Consider the following 27,093-nt stretch of genomic DNA (forward strand, 5'->3'; position numbering starts at 1 on the left):
GAGACTTGGGAGTCCATCTCTGGAGACCCAGGGCAGCCTAACCTAGATGCAGAAAGGCCTAACCTAGGATGCATCAAAGACCTGGACAGGGTTTCCCACAGTCGTTTATTCTAAGCCTGCCTACTCACAGTGAACCTGAAATGTCAGCCTCACTGGCGAGCTTATAAGACATTCAGAACCCACCCTGACCTGCTGCAACAGAGTCTGCCTTTTAACAATTTCCAGAGGACTCCAAGCACATGAAGTTTGTTAAACACTGCTTTAAGCCACAATCTGAAGAAAGCTTCTTAATCAACAGCTGTGTTCATCTGACAGATGAGACTGCCTCTATCTGCTCTACTTTCAGTATAGGCCAAAGGTGGGGATCCACAGTGATGTTCTGACAATGAGAGAGGGCTGTCACACAGACATAAGCATCCTTACCCTCTACTCAGAGGACAAATATGTCTCTCTCAAGAACAGACACTTCTTAAAAGAAGACATTCACGAAGCCAACAAACATGAAAAAAAAACACTCAACATCACTGATCATTAGAGAAATGCAAATCAAAACCACAACGAGATGCCATCTCACACCAGTCAGAATGGTTAACTATTAAAAAGTCAAGAAACAACAGAAGCTTATGAGGTTGTGGGAGAAATAAGAATGCTTTTCACACTGTTGGTAGAAATGTAAATTAGTTCAACCACTGTGGAAGATGGTGTGGCGATTCCTCAAAGATCTAGAACCAGAAACACCATTTGACCCAGCAATCCTAGTACTGGGTATATACCCAAAGGAATATAAATCATCCTGTGACAGAGATACATGCACGCATATGTTCACTGCAGTACTATTCACAATAGCAAAGACTTGGAATCAGCCCAAATGCCCATAAATGATAGACTGGATAAAGAAAACGTGGTACATATATACCATGGAATACTATGCAACCATAAAAAGAAATGAGATCATGTCCTTTGCAGGGACATGGACGAAGCTGAAAGCCATTATCCTCAGCAAACTAATGCAGGAACAGAACACCAAACACCACATGTTCTCGCTCATAGGTGGGAGCTGAACCGTGAGAACACATGGACACAGGGAAGGGAACAACAAACACTAGAGCCTGTCAGGGGGTGGGGTGAGGGGGGGAGAGTATTAGGAAAAATAACTTAATACCCGGCGATGCGCCGATAGGCACAGCAAACCATCATGGCACCCATTTACCGAGGTAACAAACCTGCACATCCTGCACATGTACCCTGGAACTAAAAATAAAAAACAAAAGAAAAAAGATACAATATCCAAAAAACACGTATGTCTGCCCTCAGCTACACTCTACAAATGCTGTCTGAAACACACCCAACCTGCAGCAGCTTTGCCATGATGTAACAGCACTCCGCTACCACCACCCTCTCCAAGAATGAATGGCCCTTCCATACACTCAGCGTCACACAGGCCTAAGAACACACAGCGCCAAGAAGAAAGCATGCGCTTTCTGTGGTTTCTGGGGCAGCAGACAGAAGGGACCGCCACAAACGTAAAACATCACTGAAGCCATTTGCTTTACCTTTAAACAGGCAGCTTCTAGGATTCTATTTCACGATCTACCTTTACTACAAAAGCATTTGCCTTGCCGAGTCTTCAAGTACAAATCACTGATTATCTATTTATCATACAGCTTCCCTTCAATGTAGTACCTGCTGTATACCTGATCTACTTACTATCTCAGAAGCAGAGACCCTCTGAGGTTCAGAACTAAAAGCAGCCCTCTTCGACTTTGCTAACTTAAAGCTGTAATTCTGATCACTGTTGAATTTTAAAAGGAAAAAAAAAAGTCTAGGACTTGGGAATATTTGCCCTGGAGCTACCAGACATATCCAAGCAAATTTCTAAATATAAGTTAACTTCCTACCTACCTCAGACAGGCTTCCGAAATATAAAATTCAGATTCCTGCAACTTATTATTTCATGGGGATTTTGTGTATAGCAAATAGTCAAGGCTGGGCACAGTGGCTCACGCCTGGAATCCCAGCACTTTGGGAGACCAAGGCGGGTGGATTGCCTGAGGTTGGGAGTTAGAGACCAGACTGGCCAACATGGTGAAACCCCCTCTCTATTAAAAATACAAAATAATTAGCCGGGCGTGGGGACATTACAGGTGGTAGCGTGCACCTGTAATCTCAGCTACTTGGGAGGCTGAGGCAGGGAAATTGCTTGAACCAGGGAGGCGGAGGTTGCAGTGAGCTGAGATTGTGCCACTGCACTCCAGCCTAGGCGACAGAGTGAGACTCCATCTCAAAAGAGAGAGAGAGAGAGAGAGAGAGAGAGAGAGAGAGAGAGAGAGAGAGAAAACAATCACATATCCCTGAGTAAACAAGAGGTAGACTCATTTTGTCTGAGACAATTACACCCATTAGACTATTAGAGATTAGACTCTCTCTCCACCTCTGTCCGCCGTGCCTGACTTTGTAATTTCCTTCTCTTTTTACACTATATTTGGTTGGAGCCACACTCCTTACTCACTTAACACCTTTCTCTCAAGGGTTTTTATTAGCCCACCTATAAAAATTATAATCTCCAAATTACAGAAAATGTCTATTTTTCCTTCACTAGTAACATTATCCCTGTTGTAAATACCATGGTTTTATTTTACTGTTGGTTTCTTTCACCAGCGTCTTCCAAGTGCGATGACATGGATGGAACTGTATCAAAACCCTGCCTCACTTTTTCACCTGGAAGAAAGGTTGTGAGATTTCCTGTCCAACTGAAATGTGCATTGCCGAATATAAACTCAAAACAGGCAGTCATTTTGAGCACCTGAATCAGGTGTTAGAAGGAACTGTTAAGATCGATTTCTTACGGGCACACTTGTGTGACTTTCACGGCAAAGTCAGAGCGGGAATGCAGTGAGTCCGCCGGCTGCAGGCTCAGCTGCCCTTGGCTCAGCCACCCAGGCAAAGCAGGAACAGAGTCTTCAAATGGCCTCTGGCAGTGCACGTTCCACTGGATACAGTTGTGTAAAGCAGGGACCTCCTGGGAAAGAAACCCCAGAGCTCTATACTGTCTTTGGATGTGATGTCTCTCAGCTGAAGGGAACATATGGAGACCTGCTGGTGTGGGTCGAAGTGGTCACAGACCACAGTGGAGGGCTCTGGCATTGTGCACCCTAAGGATGGGGAATAGATAGTGGAAGAAGGCAAAGATGCCTGATTTGTCCCTTCAGACAGGAATCAGTCTGCCATCCACACTCCAGTCCCAATGCTAACTATTAGGGAGGCAGTAAAGGTGGAAGGGGGCAGGGGAGATTGACTGAAGGCAAATCCATACATTAAAATGCCCAGAAACATGTTTTCCATTCAGTGTTGGTGGCTGGCCAGCAGGGAGATGTGTGGATACACTGAGAGTCTACGTCCAACACGGATGCCTACGGGGAGCTTCCTGTGGGAAGGGGGAAGCACAGGCAGATCCACCTCCAGAGGGTCCGGCAGGACATCTCTCAGGTCCTCCTCCAGAAGGTCCCACAGGGCATCTCTGGCCACAGCCCAGTGGTGGGTACAATTCAGAGCATGAGCTCTGGAGCTCACACCCATGAGCTCAGGTCCTGCCTCTGGCTCCCATTAACTCCCTGGTTTGGGAAAAGTGACTTAAGCCACTCCTAGGCTCCACTCACCTACCTGTAAGATGGGCTTCATAAAAATGTCAACTTTCATATGGCTGACTAGTAATTAAGGGAATTAATTCATGTAAAGCACTTGTGAGAGTATAAAAAGACCACAATAGGTGATTATTGTTATATTAATCCTGCCTTAATCAGCCTTTTATTCTCGTCTTTCTTTTGCATATACAGAATGCTTTAAACAATACAATCCAGAAATTCAACCAGCATTTCTTAGTTCTGAAAAGAAAAAGGAAATACTATGTGCCTATAGAGAAAGAGGAGGCATATGGAAGGAGTTGAGAAACCACTAATCACTAAGTTTGCAAGAATCTGAGCCACTAACTTCCCTGCCTTTAGCAGCCATCAAGCCTATAGGAGCTGCCAGAGGTGGTGATGAAGATGAACCTGTGAACATGTTACATACGGGGAGAGAGGTGCTATGTAAGGGTCAGGATACAGGGCAAGGGGAGGGAGGGAGTCACAGGGATACCAAGGAAGAGCATTCCAGGTGCAGGGAACGGCCTGTGCGAGGGCTCAGGTCGAATGCAAGGGTGAGTTCGTGGTTGGCATGGCACAAGCCAGAGGGGCTAGTGGGAGCCTGCATCAGAGGAAGGTGGACATGTACCGTGATCTCTGCCTAGCACTGACAGGGGTCGCTAGGGCATCTTCCTGCAGGAGATTGAGTGGTGGGGCACAGGATGGAGAGGAGCTGAATTGTTTGGGGACTGATGAATTGGGGTGATTACAGCCTAGGAACAGGAGGAGCAGCATCTATGCCAGGCCCTGCTCTGTTTGGTGCTTTTAGCCATTACTTAAAGGTAAAAAGTCCATGTTTATCCACTTGGCAAACAAATATATACAACTTACTGGTCACCAGAATCAAGACTCAAAACAATCGCAAGAGGACTGCACAAAACTAATGAATACTTATAGGTACAAACTACTTGAGGTAAAAAAAGCTTCTCAAGTATAGACATGATTTTTTGTTCCCCCCCCACCCCCCACCAGAGACAGGGTCTTACTTTACCGCCCAGGCTGGAATGCAGGGGTATGATCACAACTCACTGTAACCTCAAACCCCTGGGCTCAGGTAATCCTCGCACCTCAAGTCTCCCAAGTAGCTGGAACGACAGATTCATACAACCATGCTCAGCTGATTTTTCCTTTTTGTAGAGACAGGAACTCACTATGTTGCCAAGGGTGGCCTTGAACTCCTGGCCTCCAGGGATCCCCCTGCCTTGGCCTCCCAAAGCACTGAGATTATAGGCATGGGCCACTGTGCCCAGCCAGGAATCAGTCCAGATTTAAGTAAGAGTTCATACCCAAAAGGACAAGATACAGTAAGAGCCAAGAATGTGAGTTAATCGCTTAAAGCAGAAACAGATTACGAAGGTCAATCTGCTGAACAGAGCAGAGGCAGCTCAATGGAAGGACTGACACACTCCCAGAGCCAGAAGCCAAGGGAACATCAAGTTCAGCTCGGGCTCCACGAAGGGCAGAGGCTCTTCGGGGACAGGACTTGGACTAGTGGGTCCCCAACAATGATAAGGGCAACTCCCCTGGAGAAGAGAGTTAAAGGAGGCAGTAGTGTCCATGGTGCTCTGTCATCTGAAGGGCAGGAAACAGAAGCAAACACATTCTGTGTGGCTTCAGAGACCAGAGAAGAAGCCAGGGGTGAAGGACAGGGAGGCAGGATCTCGCTCCATTTATGAATGCTCACTTGAAAACTTGGAACTGTTCGAAGATGGAGCAAGCAGTCATCCATGGCCCCTAACACATCCTGGCCACTGCACAAGGCATTTCCAAGCAGACATTTCCAAGCAACCATACCCCGTGAGGCATGGCCACCGCAACACAAGGGCACTTTTTCTTAAACACCGAAACTCAGGTTCTGGGGCCCTTGTTCTATTGTTTCAGACACGAATCAGCTTCGTTCCTCCTCCAGGGCCTCCCTCTGGTGGCTCTGGTTCTCACTGCCCCACTCCATACCCTCTAACAGGGTACTACAGGACCTGGGAGGAGGAGCCCCGCTCTGCAGCAGGCAGGCCTCTTCACGGGACAGGGGAAGAGAGACGCAGTCATCCCGGGCCATCCAGCTCACACTGGCAGCAAGAGAAATCAAACCCTGGCCAGGTTCAGCAGCTCCACCGAGGGGCCACACATGGCAGGAAGGTGCTGGTGAGTGGCAGCTCCATGATGCCCCCACATGGAAGGGCTGAGGCAAAAGAAGCAACCGGCCAGGCTCACCAGAGGGACCTCGACAGCATGGGAGGTGACGTTGTCCTGGAAACGTTCGCATCACTGATTTTCTTTCCAGTACTATGAATTTTGAACCCTTTAAAAAATGTATTCAGTAATGATATCACGTTCCCTTGTTGAAGTGTGGCAACAGGCATAATTAATCCCAGGTCATAGGTGGTAACATTAGACAGCTTATTCTAGTTCACAGCTCCTAAGGGGAAGAGCTGGGATTCAAATGCAGACTCCAAAGCCCAAGCTTATGTTACAGCAGGTAGTCAGACAGGAGCAGGGCAGGAGAGGGCCCCTCCCAGATACACACCTGCAATGTCAGGCAACTGTCAGGTGATGGTCAGGCAGTTGTTAACTGTTTCCTAAAGTAGTAATTGGTCACAGTTGGCAACAAGGAAGGGCCGTCTCCGGGTAGATAGAAAACACCTGAAACTGGTGAGCAGCAGCTTCCCAATAAGATCTTGGGAGCTGGGAGAGTGGGCTCAAGCACGCGCATTAAGAGGCACCATGGGCCGGGTGGGGTGGCTCACCCCTGTAATCTCAGCACTTTGGGAGGCCGAGGCAGGTAGATCACGAGGTCAGGAGTTTGGGGCCAGCCTGACCAACATGATGAAACCTTGTTTCTTCTAAAAACACAAAAATTAGCCGGACATGATAGCATGCCCCTGTAATTCCAGTTACTCGTGAGGCTGAGGCAGAAGAATCGCTTGAACCCAGGAGGTGGAGGTTGCAGTAAACCAAGATTGTGCCACTGAACTCCAGCCTTGGTGACAGAGCAAGACTTGGTCTCAAAAAAAAAAAAAAGGGGGGGGGCACGATGGCACAGTTTAACTGGTACATGACATTTCTCTGGGAATGCTAGGCTGGTAAGGGAAGAACGCTTCAAGTGAGCATGTGTACAACGTCAGTAAACACCCTGTGCATGCTGCCCTGGTGAGTGCTGGGTGAGCATGGGTACAACACCAGTAAGCACCCTGCACGTGCTCCCCTGCTGAGTGCTGGGTGAGCATGTGTACAACACCAGTAAGCACCCTGCACATGCTCCCCTGCTGAGTGCTGGGTGAGCATGTGTACAACACCAGTAAGCACCCTGCACATGCTCCCCTGCTGAGTGCTGGGTGAGCATGTGTACAACACATTAAGCACCCTGTGCGTGCTGCCCTGCTGAGTGCTGGGTGAGCATGTGTACAACACCAGTAAGCACCCTGCGTGTGCTGCCCTGCTGAGTGCTGGGTGAGCATGTGTACAACACCAGTAAGCACCCTGAGCATGCTCCCCTCCCAAGTGCTGGCAGGCCACTGCACATGTGGATACCCCACCCCAACGAAAGAATCAGGGGAGAAGGAACCCAAGACCCCAGAAGTATGCCACCTATAAAACCCCAGGTCAAAAGGCCAAATCACACACTTGACCTCTCAAGTTGCCCCCTTGACCATCTTCCAAGTGTATTTTACTTCCTCTCATTCCTGCTCTGAAGCTTTGAATAAACACTCATTCCTGCTCTAAAACTTGCCTCAGTCTCTCCTTTTGCCTGTGTTCCTTGGTCAAATTCTTTCTTCTTAGGAGGCAAGACGTGAGGTTGCGGCAGACCTGTGTGGATTCACTGCTGGCAACACTGTGATCACTCGGAACATCAGAGCTCGGCTCCTGTTTATGGAGGGGTTACCCCCAAATGAGCTCCAAATTCCTTCCCTAAGAAATGTAGGGTAACCTCCAAATTCCCTCCCTAGTTACCTTTGTGACTGCCTCAGACCTACCAACACCAAAGAGGCCAGCTCTCTGCTCTCCTACCAGTATGATGGGGCTCCCAGGGTCCTCTGTGAGCTGGATGTTTGCATAGTCTCTTTGAAATTTCATTTCAGGTATAGGCCTTACCTTCATATCTGCTGGGAGAATCACATGCCTTCTGCGGGGTGGCTACTCGGAGGAATATCTGCTGCCTCCAAGAATGCCTCCGGGTCTTCACAGGGGTCCCACCAGAATCACCAAGATGGTTTGCTTTGGATTCAAAGTCCCTAAAATTATAAGATGATTGATTTATGACTAGTGGGGAGGAATTAATGGGATTTTGTCAGCTTAACTTTTTTTAAACACAGCACTAAATTCTCAACTCTCTTTGTATAAACAAACAATTAGATAATCACAGAAGTTATATCAAGCTCATAGTGGGTCATCATTCCTACAGAACTGCTTTCTTACAAGATTCTTTTCATGAAAAGAAAGATTACATGCCCTTAAATGATTTCTATTATAATAGAGATTAAGAACCATGTTCCACATATCATAGCTGCCAACTGGGCCTCTCTTGGTGCCAGTTTGAAAAAAAAGAGAAACTGCCTAAAGGGGGAACGGGGAGTGCAATGCCAAGGGGTCCCATTCTGCCCTGCTCTGTACATGGGAATATCATCTGCTCAGCACTGACCCAAGTCTCCAAGGATTCCCACAAAAAAATGAAAAAAGTTGCAATTTAATTACACAGAACCAGCAAGGCAGTAACTATGCAGTCACTTGATGATGATGATAGTTTTAATGTGTATATTTTTAAAACTACAAAATATAATTATCAATATATAAACACAATCATAATTTTTTTTTTCTATTCACAGGACAACCTGAGAAGGCCCTTCTAATTTATACCCAAGTCATGTACCTGTAACTAAGCAATCCCCTCAACTTACAATCAGACATCCTGAACAGACTGGACGAACCTGATTTGCGACAGCTATATGCTCACTACCCAGAAACACTGGTCTCAGAGACTTGGTGAAGACTTTTCTTAAGATAACAACACTTAAATAAACTAATGCTCATCAAAACTGGAGAACAGGTTAGTTGCACATTTTTTAAAAATTACACTCAGTAAGAAAAAGGTATAAGAAAGAAGACACAACAGATTTAGCTGAAATGATTTAAATGGCAAAACAGCAGTTAAAACACCCTTGTATATCTAATGATATTCAACATTAATAACACCCAGGCGTGATATATCTAAATTAAGCCCTACCTTTTTGTGTTCATAAAGTCAGAGGTGTTATTTTCATCTACAGGAGCCAGAAATTTTAGAAAATTTGGCACAGAGGAAGAAGAATGAAGTTTTTTCCGCAGGGCATTACGGTAGGAGATGCTAAGAGTTTGGTTGAAAAAAGAGTTTAGGATAAAGAAACATAAAAACACAAAGTATAAAATATAACATTTTTGTTCTAATGCTAAGAAAAGTAAATGAGGTAAGAAATTATAAGTAGTTTATGAATGAGATTTAACTTTCATTTTCACCAATAAAATTTCATTTTAAATGAATGAGATCAGTAATTGTTAAAAAAAGAAAATCAATCCAATTTTCCAAATGACTCCTAAATCAATCAGGAAGTTTTTGATATGGCACAAATTGCAGTGTACATGATCAAACATAAATGTTAATGTGTGTATGTGTATACGTATGTATGTAAGTCTCCACCAAGGCAAGGAAATTTGAAAATAAGTATATAAAAAACTATTTGCAGTGGGGTACAGTGGCTGACATCTGTAATCCCAGTACTTTGGGAGACTGAGGCAGGCAGATTACTTGTGGTCAGGAGTTTGAGACCAGCCTGGCCAACATGGTGAGACCCACATCTCTACAAAAAAACACAAATATTAGCCAGGCATGGTGGTGCACGCCTGTAGTCCCAGCTCCTCGGGAGGCTGAAGAAGGAGAACTGCTTGAACTCGAGAGGCGGAGGCTGAAGTGAGCCGAGATCACACCACTGCACTCTAGCATGGGGGACAGTGTGAGACTCTGTCTCAAAAACAAAAACAAACATGAACCAATGTGCCACTAAGATCTATTTTCATAATTATTTTAAGTAATCAATAGTAAAATTAACTTGGTTCAAATGACAGCTGAAAATAAGACAAAATATAGACAGACAGACACACACACACACACACACACACACACACACACACACACACACAGTGGCTCTGCTTCCTACATGGACACTCCCCCCATTCAGCAAACCCTTGTCAGTGTGAACTCCCCAGCAAGACAGACAACACCAAACTAGCCACATGAGTGTGCTCACCTCTTTGGCACAGCATTCCCACTTTGTTCTCCACTGGAATTATGTTTTAGGTACTTAAAAAAGTTTGGCGAGGAGGCAGAGGGGTTAAGACGAGGTGGAGGAGCAGGAGCTGAAGACTGACCTGGGCAGCACTTAGACTGGCCCACAGGTGAAGGATCCACACTAAACAGCAATCAGAGAAAGCACGGGGGGTTAGCGGGAGAGGGGGCGCCGACAGGGACACGGAGCAGACAGACAGATGGAGCACATCTGCCTTGGTCTCGTTGTTCCAATAACACTATCAGAGTGGAGGACTTCTTCCACTCCTCTTCCTCATCTCTGCTCTCTCCATGGCAAAGGGAGTTGTCCGTAAAAAACAGAATATCAAGGGCCATTCTGGACCATTTCCCATGTGTTTATGCTCCCCACAATAATATATTTTTTAAATAGGTCTCACTCTGCCATCCAGGCTGGAGTGCTGTAGCACGATCATAGCTGACTGTAACCTTGAACTCTTGGTCTCAAGTGACCTCCTACCTCAGCCTCCCAAAGCTCTGGTATTACAGGAGTGAGCCACTTCGCCCAGCAACAATAAGACTTTTTTCTCTATTTTCTTTTTCAGGAACCGACAGGAAAAAAATTGTTAATGTAAAAACAAAAGCAAAAAAATCCTAACATTAAAAAAATACACGTCCCATTAAAATGAACAATATCCTGTCCTGAATTTCAGTGTCTTATTTCCCGTAGATAAATCAGAAAAGAGTCCACAAGAGGGAAAGAAAGCAGAACAGGCCATGCCAGAGAGGCAGACAGACAGGCATCACGCCATCCCTCTCATTACGGATGTCTGACATCATCTATTATAAAGCTACATTCTTCAGGGAGAAAGGAAAAATACTGATACTAAGTCCTACCAACTCTGGCTTATGAGAAACAGCAGACTTCACAAGACAACTAGGACTCTCCAGACGGGAATGCTTCAATGATCACCGAAAATGCCAAAAACAGAGGAGTGGGCAGGCAGTGGTGAGGCGGAACAGAAGCAGTGTACAGACAGGGTGTTAAGAAACACAGGAAACGTACACAGCTACAACCCAGTGATGCGTGTCTCGAAAAGCTCGTGTTTATTCAGCAGTGCCTTCTGACGTGTGCCCTGCTTTGGGGATCACCACTATCCTGCTGAATTCCAAAGAACCGAGAACTCCTTCCAACGACAGATAGAAAACAAAGCTGAGAGGCTCTGCTCCACCATCCAGGACAGTTCATTCTCCCGCTTCTTTATTCACAACATTCCTGACACTGCTGTACCCACTCACACTCTCAGTGATCCATGTGTGAACTACAGGAACATGAAGGTCCTGGGACTTCTGCGGCTGCCAGTCAGAGTAAGGCAGCAACCGTCCAGGTGTGGCCCTGGTTTATATTTATTAGGTGAAGGATTTAAAAAAAAAATTTAAGTTGTTTTGAACGATAACTCTGTGTCCATTTATAGTCTCTGGCACACAGAGTTAAATGAATCACTAAGGGACATTTGGAAGGAACAGGGGAAACTTCTGATTACCCTTCTCCATAACCAGACGATTCTAACTGGTCACTGGGCCCAACTAGTCCACTGAATAAATCTTGTTAGAAGAATCTAGAATTCTTACAGTGAGAAATTCTAGAAAACATCTATTCTAATTCTGTTAGAGAAGTTTAACAAATTTGTCCGGGTCAAAATTAGTTCACAGCAGAGCTAGGACCAGAACCCAAGGTACCCCCCGTCACCCCATGAGGCCAGCATACCGCTCCTGCTCTTGCAGGGATCACGGCCTCTCCCTCCCACTGTAGCCCTGCTCCAGGGCTTCAGAAGGGGAGACTCATCCACTTGCCCTCTTGCTCACAGCAGCAAAGCTCCACAGTCAACAACATCTCTTACTTTGTTTGAGGAGTAATGGCTATACGTGTTAGCTACCATTTTTGCTCACTTTCACCTGCTTCCTGACAATACATGTACCCATTGCTTGTATACATACCAGCAGCATCTTGAGTTGGGAACAAACGTGGCACTGCTTCCCATCTTATCTCTTTGAGCCAAGAGTAAAGCCTGACTCAAGTTTCTCTCACTCAATAAACATACCTGGGATGCACATACCTGGCTAGTCCCAGATATGCCCCAGCTATTTATGCAACAGATTTAAACGAATCTTACTTTCGTTCATGAGGCGTCTCTGTGCTCACTGAGTGATACCTCAAAAGTTTCCTTTGCGAAACCCCTGGGGACCCCCGAGCCGGTTGTGGAGACTCCTGGCATTCCATGGGGAAGTGACTCAGGGTGTTCGCTCGCCTCCTGAAGGCCTGCTGGGGCGACAGTGGAGCTGGCTCTTCTGGAAGATGGCTCTCCGAGTCACTGGACAGGTCCTCTGAGGAGCCGAGGAGCTTGAATGAGCTCTCAGAGATGGGCAAGGCCTCCTTTTCACACACGGACGGCTCCTGGCAGCAAACACACAGCAGATTAGATGCACCATGGGGAATTTGTGGGATTTATATATCGATAGTTCCAGTGCAGGCAAACATTTCAATATCTAAGTATGTGTTCTGATTATAACGCCATCTAGAGTCCACCACCAAAAGCAGAGGAAAATGAAGGTCCATGAAATGCCTGCTCCTCAGGGACATGCAGCTGGCTGGCTGGAGAAATGGGGAAAGTGCCCAAGTAGAGGACAGAAGGACATTAGCCACAATCTGTAACGTCCTGGGCAACGCCATGAATAGTGCCCTGCCTCTACAAAACAGAGGACTGTTTACTACGGCCTCTAAGGGGTGTGAGTGCTGGACAGCTTGTCTCCACTGCTTCACCAAGTTCTTTATCTTTGCCACACGTGTTCACTCATGTTAAACCCACATTTTGTTTTTTTTTTTTTTTTTTGAGACGGAGTTTCGCTCTTGTTACCCAGGCTGGAGTGCAATGGCACGTCTCAGCTCACCGCAACCTCCGCCTCCTGGGTTCAGGCAATTCTCCTGCCTCAGCCTCCCGAGTAGCTGGGACTACAGGCACGCGCCACCATGCCCAGCTAAGTTTTTTTTTTTATTTTTAGTAGAGACGGGGTTTCACCATGTTGACCAGGTTGGTCTCGACCTTTTTACCTCGTGATCCACCCGCCTCGGCCTCCCAAAGTGCTGGGATTACAGGCGTGAGCCACTGCACCCGGCCCATTAAACCCACATTTTAAGCCTCTCTGAATCTGATCTACTGTTGAGATTCAGCTTCGTCATCTTGAAATTAGAACTGTATCAATATTCTTAGAATATAGAAAAAAATCACTCTGTAGGCATTTATTGCTGAAATTCTGGGGAAATAATTTCTTTCTGCACCTCAGTTTCTTCATCTGTAAGAGGGTAAACATTTATCTCACCGGGTTTCAAGAACAAAGCACGGTAATAGAACCAAAAGTACTTTTGATATTGTTAAATGTTATACAGACCTAAGTTCCTGTTTCACTAGGGAATAAATAAATCTATGGTATGAGTACTCACACATTTGCTGAGAATCAGGATAGTATTTTAAAGTCACTTGCCTTCACAATGTATGCTTTATCAAGGGAAGGAACTACTACCCCGTTTAGCACTGCACCCAGGACGTGGCTAGTGGCCAATATACTTCTATATATTTAAAATATTTTAAAAGAGGAACTGTAGCAGCTTGCCCCCATTGAAATTGTTGGAAGGGAAAAAAATAAATCAACATGAATAAACAGGAATGAAAGCGTCTAATAGAGGACTGGAGACTGAGTTCTACCTGTTCACTTGATACACAGTTGAGTGCCTTTTAGGCAACAGATATTGAGGGTTTTAATTTGAAAAAAAAAATGATGAAATTTATTTATTAAAGGGAGAAGTTATATACATTTAACTTTATAAGAAATAGGAAAAAATCCCCAACATACTATGAAATGTTGATTACTTTCCTAACTGAAGTTTTTCATTCTTCTGGACTCAATATTTGAACATCACAGAACACAGTCTCCATCATGCAAACCTGTTGATCTAAATTCTTATTACTCTCCCTCCAATTATACCACAGAGCTAATCCTTAGCTTGATTTGACAACTGAAAGGGCCGTTTTCATTTGTCAAATTTCAAGGCTATTTTGGCTTCTTTGTAACTCCTAGGTGATCAATTTGTTCGAACAGATCCAATTACATCAAATAGAATATCTTTATAGTAGTTTTTCAATTCAAGAGGAACAAAAGAAAGCTGTAAAGAAGTACACGTAAACATATACAATATACGCAAGCAGCCTGAAAAGTTGCATCTCTCTTCGAATGACTCTAGAAATTGAAATCTTAGACTTTTAAACCCTTAAATTAAAAGAATCTTCACAACTGTTGAGTCCTGAAGAATGAATATGTATATATTCCTAGACCTGCATTTTGGAGAAAAATAAAAAGCAAGCAGTCAGGCTTGCTGGAACGTCACCTGAGTGGCATGAATCTCTTCGTGGTGTCTTTATTGACACTGGTCTGTCTGGAATGCCTTCTTCTCTGCTCACTTCCACAGGCGCAATTCCTATAAAATTTAGTCCAAAAGCACCACTGCCCCCTTACCCCTCAAGTTTACCCTGGTTGCACTGACCAAACCTAACTTCTCTTCCCTTTGTTCTCCTGACATTTAAGATACCCATGTCTCTTATTTGTAACGTTTGGGATCCTACCACACTTGGCTTGATGCTGGGGCTGTTTGTGCAACTGTCATCTCTCGCCCTAGGTAACTTCCTACACAAAAGGGTTTGTGTGTTGTTCATCTGTATACAACAAATAAACAAATAACTTTTCCACACTTGCATGAATTGCAGGATAAGATCAGTGTGTATTAGATGGAAGCTGGATGATACTATGTTCCACTAGATTTTAACTTAGAAATACACATTTACAAGACTGCTGTCTAGGTCCTCACTCCCCAGAGGGGGTCTGCAGACTAGGAGCAGCAGCACTGCCTTGGAGCTTGTCAGGAATGCAGCATTTCAGGCCTCCCCTCAGGCCTGCTGAACCAGAATCTGCACTTGAACCAGAACCCTATTATGCAGGCACCTGAAATTTGAGAAGCACTCATCTAAGGAAGCGTTTCTCAAACTGGGCCCTCTAACACGTTAGTAGGTAGTACAACTGAGTTTGCCATTAGCATTTTAAAAATAAAATGGAGCAAAATATCAGTATGTATTGTATGTTGTTCACAGTAAATACTGTTTTGTGAACTTCTGATTTTGTGTATGAATGTGTAGGTATGCGTGTTTGTGAACTACATCACAATGTTAAATGTGCTTCTTACTGGAGTTAGAAAAATTCTGAAAGCCACGTGTCTAGGACGGATGGTGGAAGACTGTCAACCATTCCTGTGGTAAGGAGCTGGCCTGCACAAACAACTACTACTGCATCAGAGAGGCCTCTGGGAGCAGCAGGGAAAGCTGGCCTCCCTGGCACAACACCCAAACCCACTTTTCAGTAGTTATAAAGTTGAACTGACCAGGTTTAAATATGATTAAATGTTTGGAAATCAAGTTATTAAAAGAAGGGCATAGACACTTGCTTATTTAAATAAAACAGTAATGTTTCATTATAATCACAGAGCCAGCTATAGGATAAAGTTTCAGAAATTTAACCTGCCCAAAAGTCGGGGAAAATGAAAGGGGTGTGAAGGCTGAAAAGTTACCTATTGGGTACAATGTTCACTATTTGGGTAACGGGTACACTAGAAGCCCAACACCCACCAGTATGCAATATACCCACGTAATAAACATGCACATGTACCCCCTAAATCCAAAATAGGTTTTTTTTAAAAAAGAAAAAACTGATGGATTACATTTATAGGTTTGAGTATGCTGAACCAGCCTTGCATCCCAGGGATGAAGCTGACTTGATCACGATGGATAAGCTTTTGATGTGCTGTTGGATTTGGTTTGCCAGTAGTTTATTGAGGATTTTCATATCAATGTTCATTATGGATACTGGCCTGAAATTTTCTTTTTTAGTTGTGTCTCTGCCAGGTTTTGGTATCAGGATGGTATTGGTCTCCTATACTTCTCTAAATGCACAAATCCACTCTTTGAGGTTTTCCCCATATTAATTATTTTTCGATTGGAAAATCAACTTGAGAAAGAAATCCACTGGCTGTATTGTGACAGATTAGATATTAGTTGTCTAAAATTGTGATCTTGTTTCTTGGTTTATGGAATGACCATCTGCTCTTTTATGTAAAACTTTTAGGTGTTGATAGAACTGCATGACCAGCCCTCCACCTGTGCCAAGAAATTTGGAAGCCCCAAATGTTTTATGATTGGAGGTGTGTAGATAGGAGATGAGCAGGACCTATGTGTTGGTTTCTTCAGGGTGCTGTATAAAGAGAAATGTGCTTACTTTGCTGGTGTTACTTAATGTGCTCGATACGGAGCTATCCAGATCCACACTGGTGGAGTGTTCTTGCAGACCTCTGGCTTTATTACCCTACATAAAGAAAAGACAGTCGAGTTATGACCCAGAGGCTTTTGCAAAGGTATCAGCTAGAAGCAGATTGGTCCATTTAAATAAGCTCAGGAAAAATGTATCTACTGAGAAATGCTACTAAGGATACATGTACATTAAAATAATCAACACTTCCATCATTTTAAAAATAAATAAATAAAGACACTAACCTAAACATTCCAAAACATTAAACAATTACTCAGTGTTAATCCTAACACTGAGTAACTGGGCAGGGGTGATAGGCAGTAAGACAAGATAATTTGTCTATAAGGAGAATCTGGTGCTCAAGCTAGCCCACTCAGCATCTCCCTCCCCTGGGTCACAAGGCATCATAACGGCTAGCTGCACGTCCCTCGGACAGCACTCTATTCCTTTGGGAGCTCTCAAATGCAGCCCCTCCCAATGCTGGTTTTGTAAATCAACTGTTTTTCATGATCTCAGAAGATACTATAGAATTTTCAGAAACATCTTCAAAGAAAATATAATTTAACTTTCCTTAATGAAAAAAATAATAAAAATCAGATGTTTCAAAAGAAGTGTGTCATAAAATCAAAAAACTCTAAGATACTGCACACTCCAGAAGGATGTGAAACTCTGAAGGAAAATCAGATTTGATCTCTCAGATGTGCCATCAAGGCTATTTACACTCACGGGAGGGAGGGGTAATTTCTTAAAGAACTCCCAGACTAGTACACACGTGTACTTTGTTCTTCCTAAAGAGCTGTATTTGGCAACTTTTTTCTGTAAAGGGCCAGATAGTAAATATTTTATGCTTTGTGAGGCATATAGTGTCTGTGGCAACTGCTGAACTCTGCAGAAAAGAAGCCTTAGATAACAGGAAAATGAATGGATGCAGCAGTGTTTCAATAAAACTTTATTTACAAAAATAGGAGGTGGATGGAATATGGCCCATAGGCATGGTTTGCTGACCCCTTCTATACAGCATTTCAGACACCTAACACCAGCAGCTGACAGTAACTGATTTTTTTAAGTCACATATACTGATACTAGGGAGAAGAGAAGCCCCATTAGGTAATGTATCTAATGCAGGCTCTTTATAGGGACTGGCCAACAAATATTCTTTGGGGAGGCAAAAAAAAAAAGTCCCATGGGATATAATACAAAAGAGTAAGTAATATGTTTTTTTTAAACCTAGGCCAAGGCCAGGTACGGTGGCTCATGCCACTAATCCCAGCACTTTGGTACCAAGGCAGGCAAATCACGAGGTCAAGAGATCAAGGCCATCCTGACCAACATGATGAAACCCTGTCTCTGCTAAAAATATCAAAATCAGCTGGGCATGGTGGCACATGCCTATAGTCCCCACTACTCAGGAGGCTGAGGCAGGAGAACTGCTTGAACCTGGGAGGCGGAGGTTGCAGTGAGCTGCGATCACGCCACTGCATTCCAGTGTGGTGACAGAGCAAGACTCCCTCTCAAAAAAAAAAAAAAAAACAAAAAACCAAAAGCCAAAAACCAAACCTAGGTCCAATTAAAAATAATTTACAATGTAGATAATATTGTTCTAAGACCGAGAAGACATAAAAAAGGTTTTACACTTTTATGATGAACACTGATGGAATAAGAGCACAGAACTCAATCTTACACTCTCCTAAAAAGTGATTTAACTTAAATCAGGAGAAATTATGCTACTTACCCGGGACAAAATACTTTCTAAAGATTCTGTTAAAGATCTCTTTGCTTTGTTTTTCAGCATATCTAGCCTAAATCGAGTGGCACTGGGTGGTAATTCACTTCCAATATTCTCTGCTGCAATCTGTGATATCTAAAAAAGTGAAAACCGAAAAGTTAAGTCACTTATCGCTTCCTTCTCTCCTTCTTAAAGGAATGAAAAATCTCTAGAACACATCTTGTTGGCACTGGGCCATTATTCTGATTCTATCTGTGATCTCGCCTCATCTGCTCCTTAGTGACATGGCTACAAGTCCAGGAAATAATTTTGCCTCAGAGAGTTGCCTTGATTACCCCAAGTAAAATTAGGAGATGTGCTTTGAAACCAATCCACTGAAGTAGTTTATTGCTCAGGCTTGCAACTGGATCAGAGATGTCTTCACTGACCGTGGTCTTCTACAAGTTTCTTACTTTCTCTGAGCCTCAAACTTCCTCTTCAGTAAAGGGAGACCAATGGCAAGATCTAATCCTAACACTGTTTTGTGAGACTAAAACAGGTCAAGTGTGTGAAGCATTGAGCACAGCATGGTAGCAAGGGAGCTAGCCCCAAAAAAGCGGATACTAATCAGCTTTTCACAATAAAGCAATAACTTACCTTTTGGGGCATTTCAGAGGGCAAGACAAAATACAGTTCTCAGTTAAAGAACCTCTTCTCTCTGCCTATACAAGCCCTTCATCCCTTTCTACAGATCTCTGCTTTCTTGCTTCTTCCTCTCTCTACTTTTATTTTCCCATTCTCCTCTGCAAACAAGCTTCTCTCCCTTAACTGCTGGCCATAAAAAATGAAAGCAAAAACACAATGGAGTTTGCTTAACAACCTCTAAATGAAGTCTTAGTGTTACTTATTTACAAGGAGGTTTTTTTTTTTTTTTTTTTGAAACACGGTGACAAAGTCTCATTTTGTTGCCCAGGCTGGAGTGCAGTGTCCTGATCATGGCTCACTGCAGTCTCGACCTCCCAGGTTCAAGCAATCCTCCCACATCAGCCCCCAAAGTAGCTGGGACTACACACTATGTAATTTTTGTTGTTTTTTTTTTTTTTTGTAGAGACGGAGTTTTACCATGTTGGCCAGGCTGATCTCAAACTCCTGAGCTCAAGTGATCTACCTGCCTAGGCCTCCCAAAGTGCCGGAATTACAGGAGTAAGCTACCACATCCAGCTGAAGGTACATTTTTTTTAAAACATACAACAAAAATATCTGAATGAAACTGTTTCTTAGGTGGATTCTCACCTGATTGCTTTCTGCTAGAAAATAATTTTGTTAGCAAAACAAACGGCCAGGCGCAGTGGCTCACGCCTGTAATTCTAGAACTTTGGGAGGCCAAGGTGAGTGGATCTCCTGAGGTCAGGAGTTTGAGACCAGCCTGGCTAACATGGTATAACCCCATCTCTACTAAAAACACCAAAATGAACCGGACATGGTGGCGCACGCCTGTAATCCCAGCTACTCGGGAGGCTGAGGCAGGAGAATAGCTTGAACCTTGGAAGCAGAGGTTGCGGTGAGCCGAGATCACGCCATTGCACACCAGCCTAGGCAAGAAAAGTGAAAATCTGTCTCAAAAAAAAAAAAGAAAAGAAAAAAAAGTCACAAAAAGAAAGAAAAATGTATCTACTAGAAAACAGACCCAAGCAAATCAATTCGTTATATAGCAATAAATTTTGTTAAGTCCCTTTAAAAAACATAATGATTAAGATAAAGTACTTACGCATCAGAAAAAGTGGCTCCGATACTCACTAGCTACCATTTCCTCATGCACACAATGGGTATTTTACCACCTACCTCAGAAAACTTGTAGGATGAATGGAATCATTTACGTAAGGAATGAGAACTCTAGCTGGTACACGGCAAACATTCAGTAAGTGGCAGCTGATTTCATACTAATTTTTGTGCCACCTCTGTGAATACAGGTGGAAATGACAATCCGTTGACTAAAACATGACAGTCTCTAACTTAATGTGTAAGTCTTGCCCAAAGTGAACCCTGTTCCACAAGATCAAAAGGTTCATTCAGGGCTTTTTGTATTTCACAACTCCTCTGACAGTTATCCGGCACTATTCTTTCGGTCTCTGAAAAGCACACAGGGCATCCCTGCTGACCCTGAGGCTCACAGCACTGAGGAGTGCTCACTGTCCTCCAGCCGCTTTTGAAGTCCCGTGGCCAGAGAAGTTCTTTGTCAAAGCCACGATCCTACCATTGTCTAGGTCACATCTTCCCACATTTTCAAAAGCTATAGACATTTTTAGGTGCGACAAGAAGGTAATGAAATCCAAGTGGCTAAACTGATAGCAAAAAACATGAAAAGGAATCTATCAGTGAATCTCAAGCCTGTGCCTAATAGGTCTATAAAGCAGCTGCTGCTCGGAAAAACCCACTTCTCAGAGCCCATGAGAGTGTCCAGCCTGGAGGACACCAACCTCATCAGGGGATTAGGGCAGATTCTTTACAGACAAAGACATGAACCTTCTGGGTCACGATGTTTAGAAACCCCTAGTGAAAGTGCGGCACAGAGGCCAGTTATGCTTGTAAGGCTCAGCCACTTCTGCACTGAGCTCTTATGTTTTAGGGGGAAAAAAAACATTAAACACATTTCTCTATTGGATGATCTATGCCCAAATCATAAAAATATCATTCTGCTACATAAAAATGAGTCTGCAGTTAGGTCAAAACTTTCCATCCACCATACGTGCTCAAAATGTTTAGTAAAAGAAGACTTTCCATCTACCATAAATGCTTCATTCCCCTTTCTGGCAGTTATAAATTACTTTGAAATTATCAATTTCCTGTTGGAACAAGTCAGACTGACTCGGAGAAGAGAAAATCAGAACAGGGAAAAAGCTATCAGTGGCATAAGAGGGGGAAAAGGATGGAAAAGAGAAAAGAAGTAGGCTGAAAAATGAACTCAAAAATTAACTGAAAACTCAGACTGTGTGGTCCACGCAAAAGTAAACAAGAGAGACACAGAACCAGACACAGAACTGTATCTTAAGGGTACAGGGGACTGGGCATGGTGGCTCAAGCCTGTAATCTCAGCACTTTGGGAGGCCAAGGCGGGTGGATCACAAGTTCAAGATCGAGACCATCCTGGTCAACATGGTGAAACCCCGTCTCTACTAAAAATACAAAAAATTAGCTGGGCATGGTGGCGCGTGCCTGTAATCCCAGCTACTCGGGAGGCTGAGGCAGGAGAATTGCCTGAACCCAGGAGGTGGAGGTTGTGGGGAGCCGAGATCGCGCCATTGCACTCCAACCTGGGTGACAAGAGTGAAACTCTGTCTCAAAAAAAAAAAAAAAAAAAAGGGTACAGGCTGGGAAGGGAGGAATGGCTACAAACCAAGGCCAAAAGTCAAAAGCCAAAAAAACACAGGTTGTATACTCATGCTGGAGCCACTGCTAAAGGACCCATGGCCTGGCCAATGAGATTAGAAACCATGGCTGACACTCTACACGAGCCCACGGGTTAAGGGAAGGCACGTGACTGCCAAAGCAACCCTGAAGGTAGACACCTAATGAAGAGATCTGCTAAGTGGACACCCCACGAAAGCTGCACAGCTGGTTTAGGGTCCAGATGCAAAGGCTGCCAAGGGACCGAGCACACCGCTGAGCACAGAATTGCCTTTGGAACATGCACTCGGGGAGTGTTCAAAAAGAAAAAGGCAATACACTTTTGGGAAACTGTACCTCCTTCACTGATTTTTCTCTAGATTTTTGGCAGACAAGTAACTTTAGCAAATATAAAACGCGTATGCTTTGAGGCTATTAATGGTTCATTACAAATGGACTGACGTGGAGTCCGAAACATAAAGGAAAATGGTCTGTGGTACCACGTAACATAGGGACTCCCAAACCTGAAGATCTTACAAGGCAGAGATCTGCAGAGAGCCTCAGCTTCTGCCTTGAGACCCCACAAAGACAAAAGCTAAATAAGGCTGTAGACAGTGGAGGAGGGGAGGGAGACTCTGTATTTCTGTCATGTAAAATGGCATTAATCCAAGTTCTAACCTGAATAGCACATAATCCAGGCTTGCTAACATTATATTTGTAACCTAGGGTTTATATTACAAAGGACATTCTGGTACTTTCCTTTTTTTTCGTTTTTTGAGATGGAGTCTTGCTCTGTTGCTCACGTTGGCATGCAGTGGCGTGATCTCATCTCACTGCAACCTCCACCTCCCAGTTCAAATGATTCTCCTGCCTCAGCCTCCTGAGTAGCTGGGATTACAGGTGTATACTACCACACCTGGCTAATTTTTCTATTTTTAGTAGAGGGGTTTCACCATGTTGGCTAGGCTGGTGTTGAACTCCTGACTTCATGATCCGCCTCAGCCTCCCAAAGCACTGGGATTGCAGGCGTGAGCCACCGTGCCCTGCCTCGGGTACTTTCTGTAATTCCAAAGGCAGCCATGCAATGTCCTTCCAGGTTTACAAAGAAGAAAGGCAAGATGACAGAACGCTCCCTGCAAGCCATGCAGCTCATCTTGGTGTCACCCACTCTTAAATTCAGTCCTTGCTGCTCTAAGCCAGTTCTCTTATTAGAGCAACTGTTCTGCCTCCACTATGTGCAGACAGAAACTTCTTATCTTCTGAGGCATACATCATTTAACTCTCCAAAATTTCCCCTTTATGTGCAACAAATGAAAATAAAACATAGGGAGAAAAAGAGGCATCAGAGTTTCAGAAAATCCTCAATACTGTTTCTACATAGATTTGGCAACAGTTATAAGACACAAAAATGCCATACCTGCTTCATCTCCCCAATATGGATGTGCTCTTTTTGTTTCTCTTCATATAAACATCTCAGGAAAGAAATAATCAATTCATTCTCTCGCTGCTCATTTCTTGGTCTCAATTTCTTTTAAAAAAAAAATCAGAAACGGGATTTGTTTTTAATCATCAACAATATTGCTAAGCCATCTCTCCATAAATGGTAACAGCTTCCATCCACTAAACTAGTGCCTTTACCCAATCATCTCACTAGGGGGCACTAACGATCCTAAAAGTAGAGAGAATTTTTAAAAAAGGAACAGTGGAGCCAGTGGACCAGATTTAGTTTTTGATCTCTGAGGTCGTCATATCTAAAATGAATCTTTAATATGAGAGAAAGACACAGTCAAAATATTTAACAAATAAATAGCTTTTAAAACAAGAGGAAAAAACAAAATCCATGTAAATACCCAGAGGAAAATGGCAACTGAATTCAGTGTCATAATTTCCTATGTCAAATGTGTTCACCGTGAAGCACTTTGTGGAATCCCCATGGGGCAGGCCCTTCCATACACAATTTCACAGCAAGGACTAAATTTCTTTTATCTTTCTTTAAAAAAAATTTTTTTCTCTCTACGCCTTTTAACTTTGAGACAGGGTCGTGGCACAGCACACTGGACCAGCAGTCAGGACGTGTAAGTTCCTCCTGCTGCCTAGAAGTACGACCAGAGCTAACTCCCTTCATCTGAGCTTTCCTGTCTGCTGGAGTGAGGACTGTGCACAGAGGAAACTCCATTCTCCTCCTGCTCCCAAATGCTTTGGATTTGAAATGCCAGAGTGAACTTTTTCCAAGGCCACCTAATTTAATGTATTATTTTATCTGTATATGAAGAAAGTAAAATTACTTTCTTGAATTAGTGAGTTGCTTTAGGAAACACAAAGTTTTTAGTCTATAAACTTTGAAAATACATCCCCCGTTTTTGTTTTTTTTTTTGAGACAGAGTCTTGCTCTGTTGCTCAGGCTGGAGGTGCAGTGGTGCAATCTCAGCTCACTGCAACCTCCGCCTCCAGGGTTCAAGTGATTCCCTTGCCTCAGCCTCCTGAGTAGCTGGGACTACAGGCATGTGCCACCATGCCCAGCAATTTTTTAGTATTTTCAGTAGAGATGGGGTTTCACCATGTTAACTGGGATAGTCTCAATCTCCTGACCTTGTGAGCTGCCTGCCTTTCTTCCAAAGTGCTGGGGATTACAGGCATGAGCCACCACGCCAGCATACTGACAAGTATCCATTGTCTGTTCCTCCTGTCTCCCTATGCCAAACTTCCAGCCTGCTCTTTAAAACAAATTCAGTGAAATAAATGGATCAACTATACAAAGACCTGAGTCTAGGTCAACACCGCTCCTGGTGACCTTCCTCCTCAGCTAACTAAGGAAGCAACTTTACCTGGCATGTCCTTTCTTGAAGACATGAAAAAAAGGTAACACTAGCACAGACTTTCTGACATGTCCTTTCTTGAAGAGAAAGATAAAAGGTAAGTTGGTCTTGTTACTTAAGGAAAAGATAGTTAATGATCAGATAGGCTTGTTTTCATTGAGGACTTCCTTGTTCTTTCAAATTTCAGACTGAAGTATTAAATATTTTAGAGGCTAATGCAGACACTCTCAACATGGACTCCGGGCTGTGAACCCCAATATTACAAAACTTTACATATTACATGCAACAAGTGGATTTCTCTAGAGAGAACTGGCATTAAATTCTCAAATGGGAAAGTGGCAGTACTGCCACAATCCCAGCTTAACACTGCTAGATCAAAGGGTGATGGGTACACAGAGCCCAAACGTCCACAAAACAACAAGAACTCTCATTTATGGTGGGCAGGGATGCAAAACAGTACAGCCACTATGGAAAGCAGGCTGGCAGTTTCTGATAAAAGTAAACCATTCTTACATGACCCAGCAACTGCACTCCTTGATGTTTACCCAAATGAGCTGAAAACTTACATCTACGCAAAGGCCTATCATCTCATGTTTACAGCATCCTTTATTCACAGTTTTCAAAACTTGGAAGCAACTAAGATGTGCATCAGTCAGCGAATGGGTAAAGAAACTGTAGTGAATGCATCTATAAAACTGAGTATGATTCAGCAAAGAGAAATGAGCTATCAGGTCATAAAAAGCCGTGGAAGCACCTTAAGTGCACACTGCTCAGCAAAAGAAGCCAGTCTGAAAAGGCCACTGTGTCATTCCGACTACATGACATGCTGGAAAAGGCAAAACTATGGAGAGAGCAAAAAGATCAAGGATTAGGGAGGAGGTGGGAGAACAGGCAGAGCGCAAGGATTTTTAGGGCAGTGAAACTATTCTGTATATCGTAATGACGGGCAGATGATATTAAACATCTATCACAACCCACAGAATATAGACCACCAACAGTGAACCCAAATGTAAACCATGGACTTCAGCTAACATTAATGTACAAATATTGGCTCATCAATTATAATGAATGAACCCCCAGCAATGCAAGATATTCTATTAAAAATAGGAGAAACTGGCTGGGAGCGGTGGCTCATGCCTGTAATCCCAGCACTTTGGGAGGTTGAGGCGGGCTGATCATGAGGTCAGGAGTTCGAGACCAGCCTGGCCAAAATGGCAAAACCCTGTCTCTACTAAAAATACAAAAATTAGCTGGCCGTGGTGGCACACATCTGTAATCCTAGCTACTCGGGAGGCTGAGGCAGGAGAATCGCTTGAACCTGGGAGGAGGAGGTTGCAGTGAGCAGAGATCACACCACTGCACTCCAGCCTGGGCAACAAGAATAAAACTGTCTAAAAACAACAATAATAACAACAACAACAAAATAGGAGAAACTGTACGGTGGGGGACAGTAAAAGCTCATAAGGGAACTCTGTACTTTTCACCCCATTTTCCTGTAAACCTAAAACTGCTCTAAAAAAATTAAGTCTGTTAAAAAAAAAAAGGTCCAGCGAAGCACACAGTAATTACGAGGCCTCTGAGCAAGTACAGGCACCTAATGGTTGACCTATCCTTTCTTCTCCTGTATCTTTAATTAAACCCTCCAGCTATCCCCACAAGAAAATGTATATTTTGCTTTAAGAAATTCTTCATCATCATCTATTTTAAAAGGCTAATCATATAGTAATAAGAGGAGGGGTATTAATATATTTTCCCCCTCAAAATACACATTAAAAATCTATTTAGGCCGGGAACAGTGGCTCACACTTGTAATCCCAGCACTTTGGGAGGCCCAGGTGGGCAGATCACGAGGTCAAGAGATCGAGACCATCCTGGCCAACATGGTGAAACCCAGTCTCTATTAAAAATACAAATTAGCCAGGAGTAGTGGCACATGCCTGTAGTCGCAGCTACTTGGGAGGCTGAGGCAGGAAAACCTCTTGAACCTGAGAGGCAGAAGTTCAGGTGAGCCGAGATCATGCCACTGCATTCCAGCCTGGTGACAGAGCAAGACTCCACCTCAAAAAATATATATATATTTATATATTCAAATAGGAAGAAAATGAGACTGCAACTGAGAACAGTATACTACCATAGTTGTTTTTCATTAAAAACTGGTAAGAATCAGAGACTGCATCATGGAGCTTGTTAAACATCATAGAGAAGTCACTAAAGCAGAGAAACACACGTTTATATCATACACAATCAAGAAATACATCTTTTTTAACGTAATTCTGAAATATAATTAGTGAGGTGTCATCTTCCTAAAACCTCCCACGCAACTTCACCATCCTCGACAGTGGCAAATCATTATTTCTTAAAGTGATTTAACTTTATGAACATTCATCAGTCAGAGAGACAAATCTTAGGAAAATAATGAGGACTCAAGTTGGGTGACATCACTTTGCCATCAAAAATTACTTGCTTGTTCAAAATTAAACTATGGTGTCACAAGTCAGAATGATGGTTACCTGGAGGCAGACACAAGACAGGACTATGAAGCAATAGAAATACCCCATTTCTTTTTCTTTCTTTCTTTCTTTTTTTTGGAGACAGAGTCTCACTCTGTTCCCCAGGCTGGAGTGCAGTGGCACAATCTCAGCTCACTGCAACCTCCACCTCCCAGGTTCAAGCGATTCTCATGTGTCAGTCTCCTAACTAAGTAGCTGGGACTACAAGCATGTGCCACCATGCCCAGATAATTTTTGTATTTTCAGTAGACACAGGGTTTCCCCATGTTGGCCAGGCTGGTCTTGAACTCTTGACCTCAGATTATCCACCTGCTTCAGCCTC

At 43.6% G+C, this 27,093-nt stretch overlaps 1 protein-coding gene across 9 annotated transcripts in view; it reads right to left on the reverse strand.

Annotated features, from left to right (window-relative positions):
• The window catches only part of TBC1D1 (TBC1 domain family member 1), a 234,596-nt gene that overhangs the window by 78,614 nt on the left and 128,889 nt on the right, over positions 1–27,093 (reverse strand). For 3 of the 9 annotated variants that reach the window (XM_002806667.7, XM_078367395.1, XM_035293900.3), the window contains exons 7-13: positions 22,863–22,973; positions 18,089–18,217; positions 16,327–16,413; positions 12,126–12,406; positions 9,956–10,117; positions 8,899–9,018; positions 7,770–7,909 (exon numbers count right to left, since the gene is read on the reverse strand). In XM_002806667.7, the coding sequence (XP_002806713.3) occupies positions 7,770–7,909; positions 8,899–9,018; positions 9,956–10,117; positions 12,126–12,406; positions 16,327–16,413; positions 18,089–18,217; positions 22,863–22,973 (1,030 nt within the window). The remainder of the gene's footprint in view (positions 1–7,769; positions 7,910–8,898; positions 9,019–9,955; positions 10,118–12,125; positions 12,407–16,326; positions 16,414–18,088; positions 18,218–22,862; positions 22,974–27,093) is intronic. The other 6 variants (XM_035293899.3, XM_078367396.1, XM_035293901.3 and 3 more) reach the window with 3 other exon arrangements.

Source organism: Callithrix jacchus, chromosome 3 (assembly GCF_049354715.1).
Source record: "Callithrix jacchus isolate 240 chromosome 3, calJac240_pri, whole genome shotgun sequence".
In the NCBI taxonomy this organism is placed as follows: domain Eukaryota; kingdom Metazoa; phylum Chordata; class Mammalia; order Primates; family Cebidae; genus Callithrix; species Callithrix jacchus.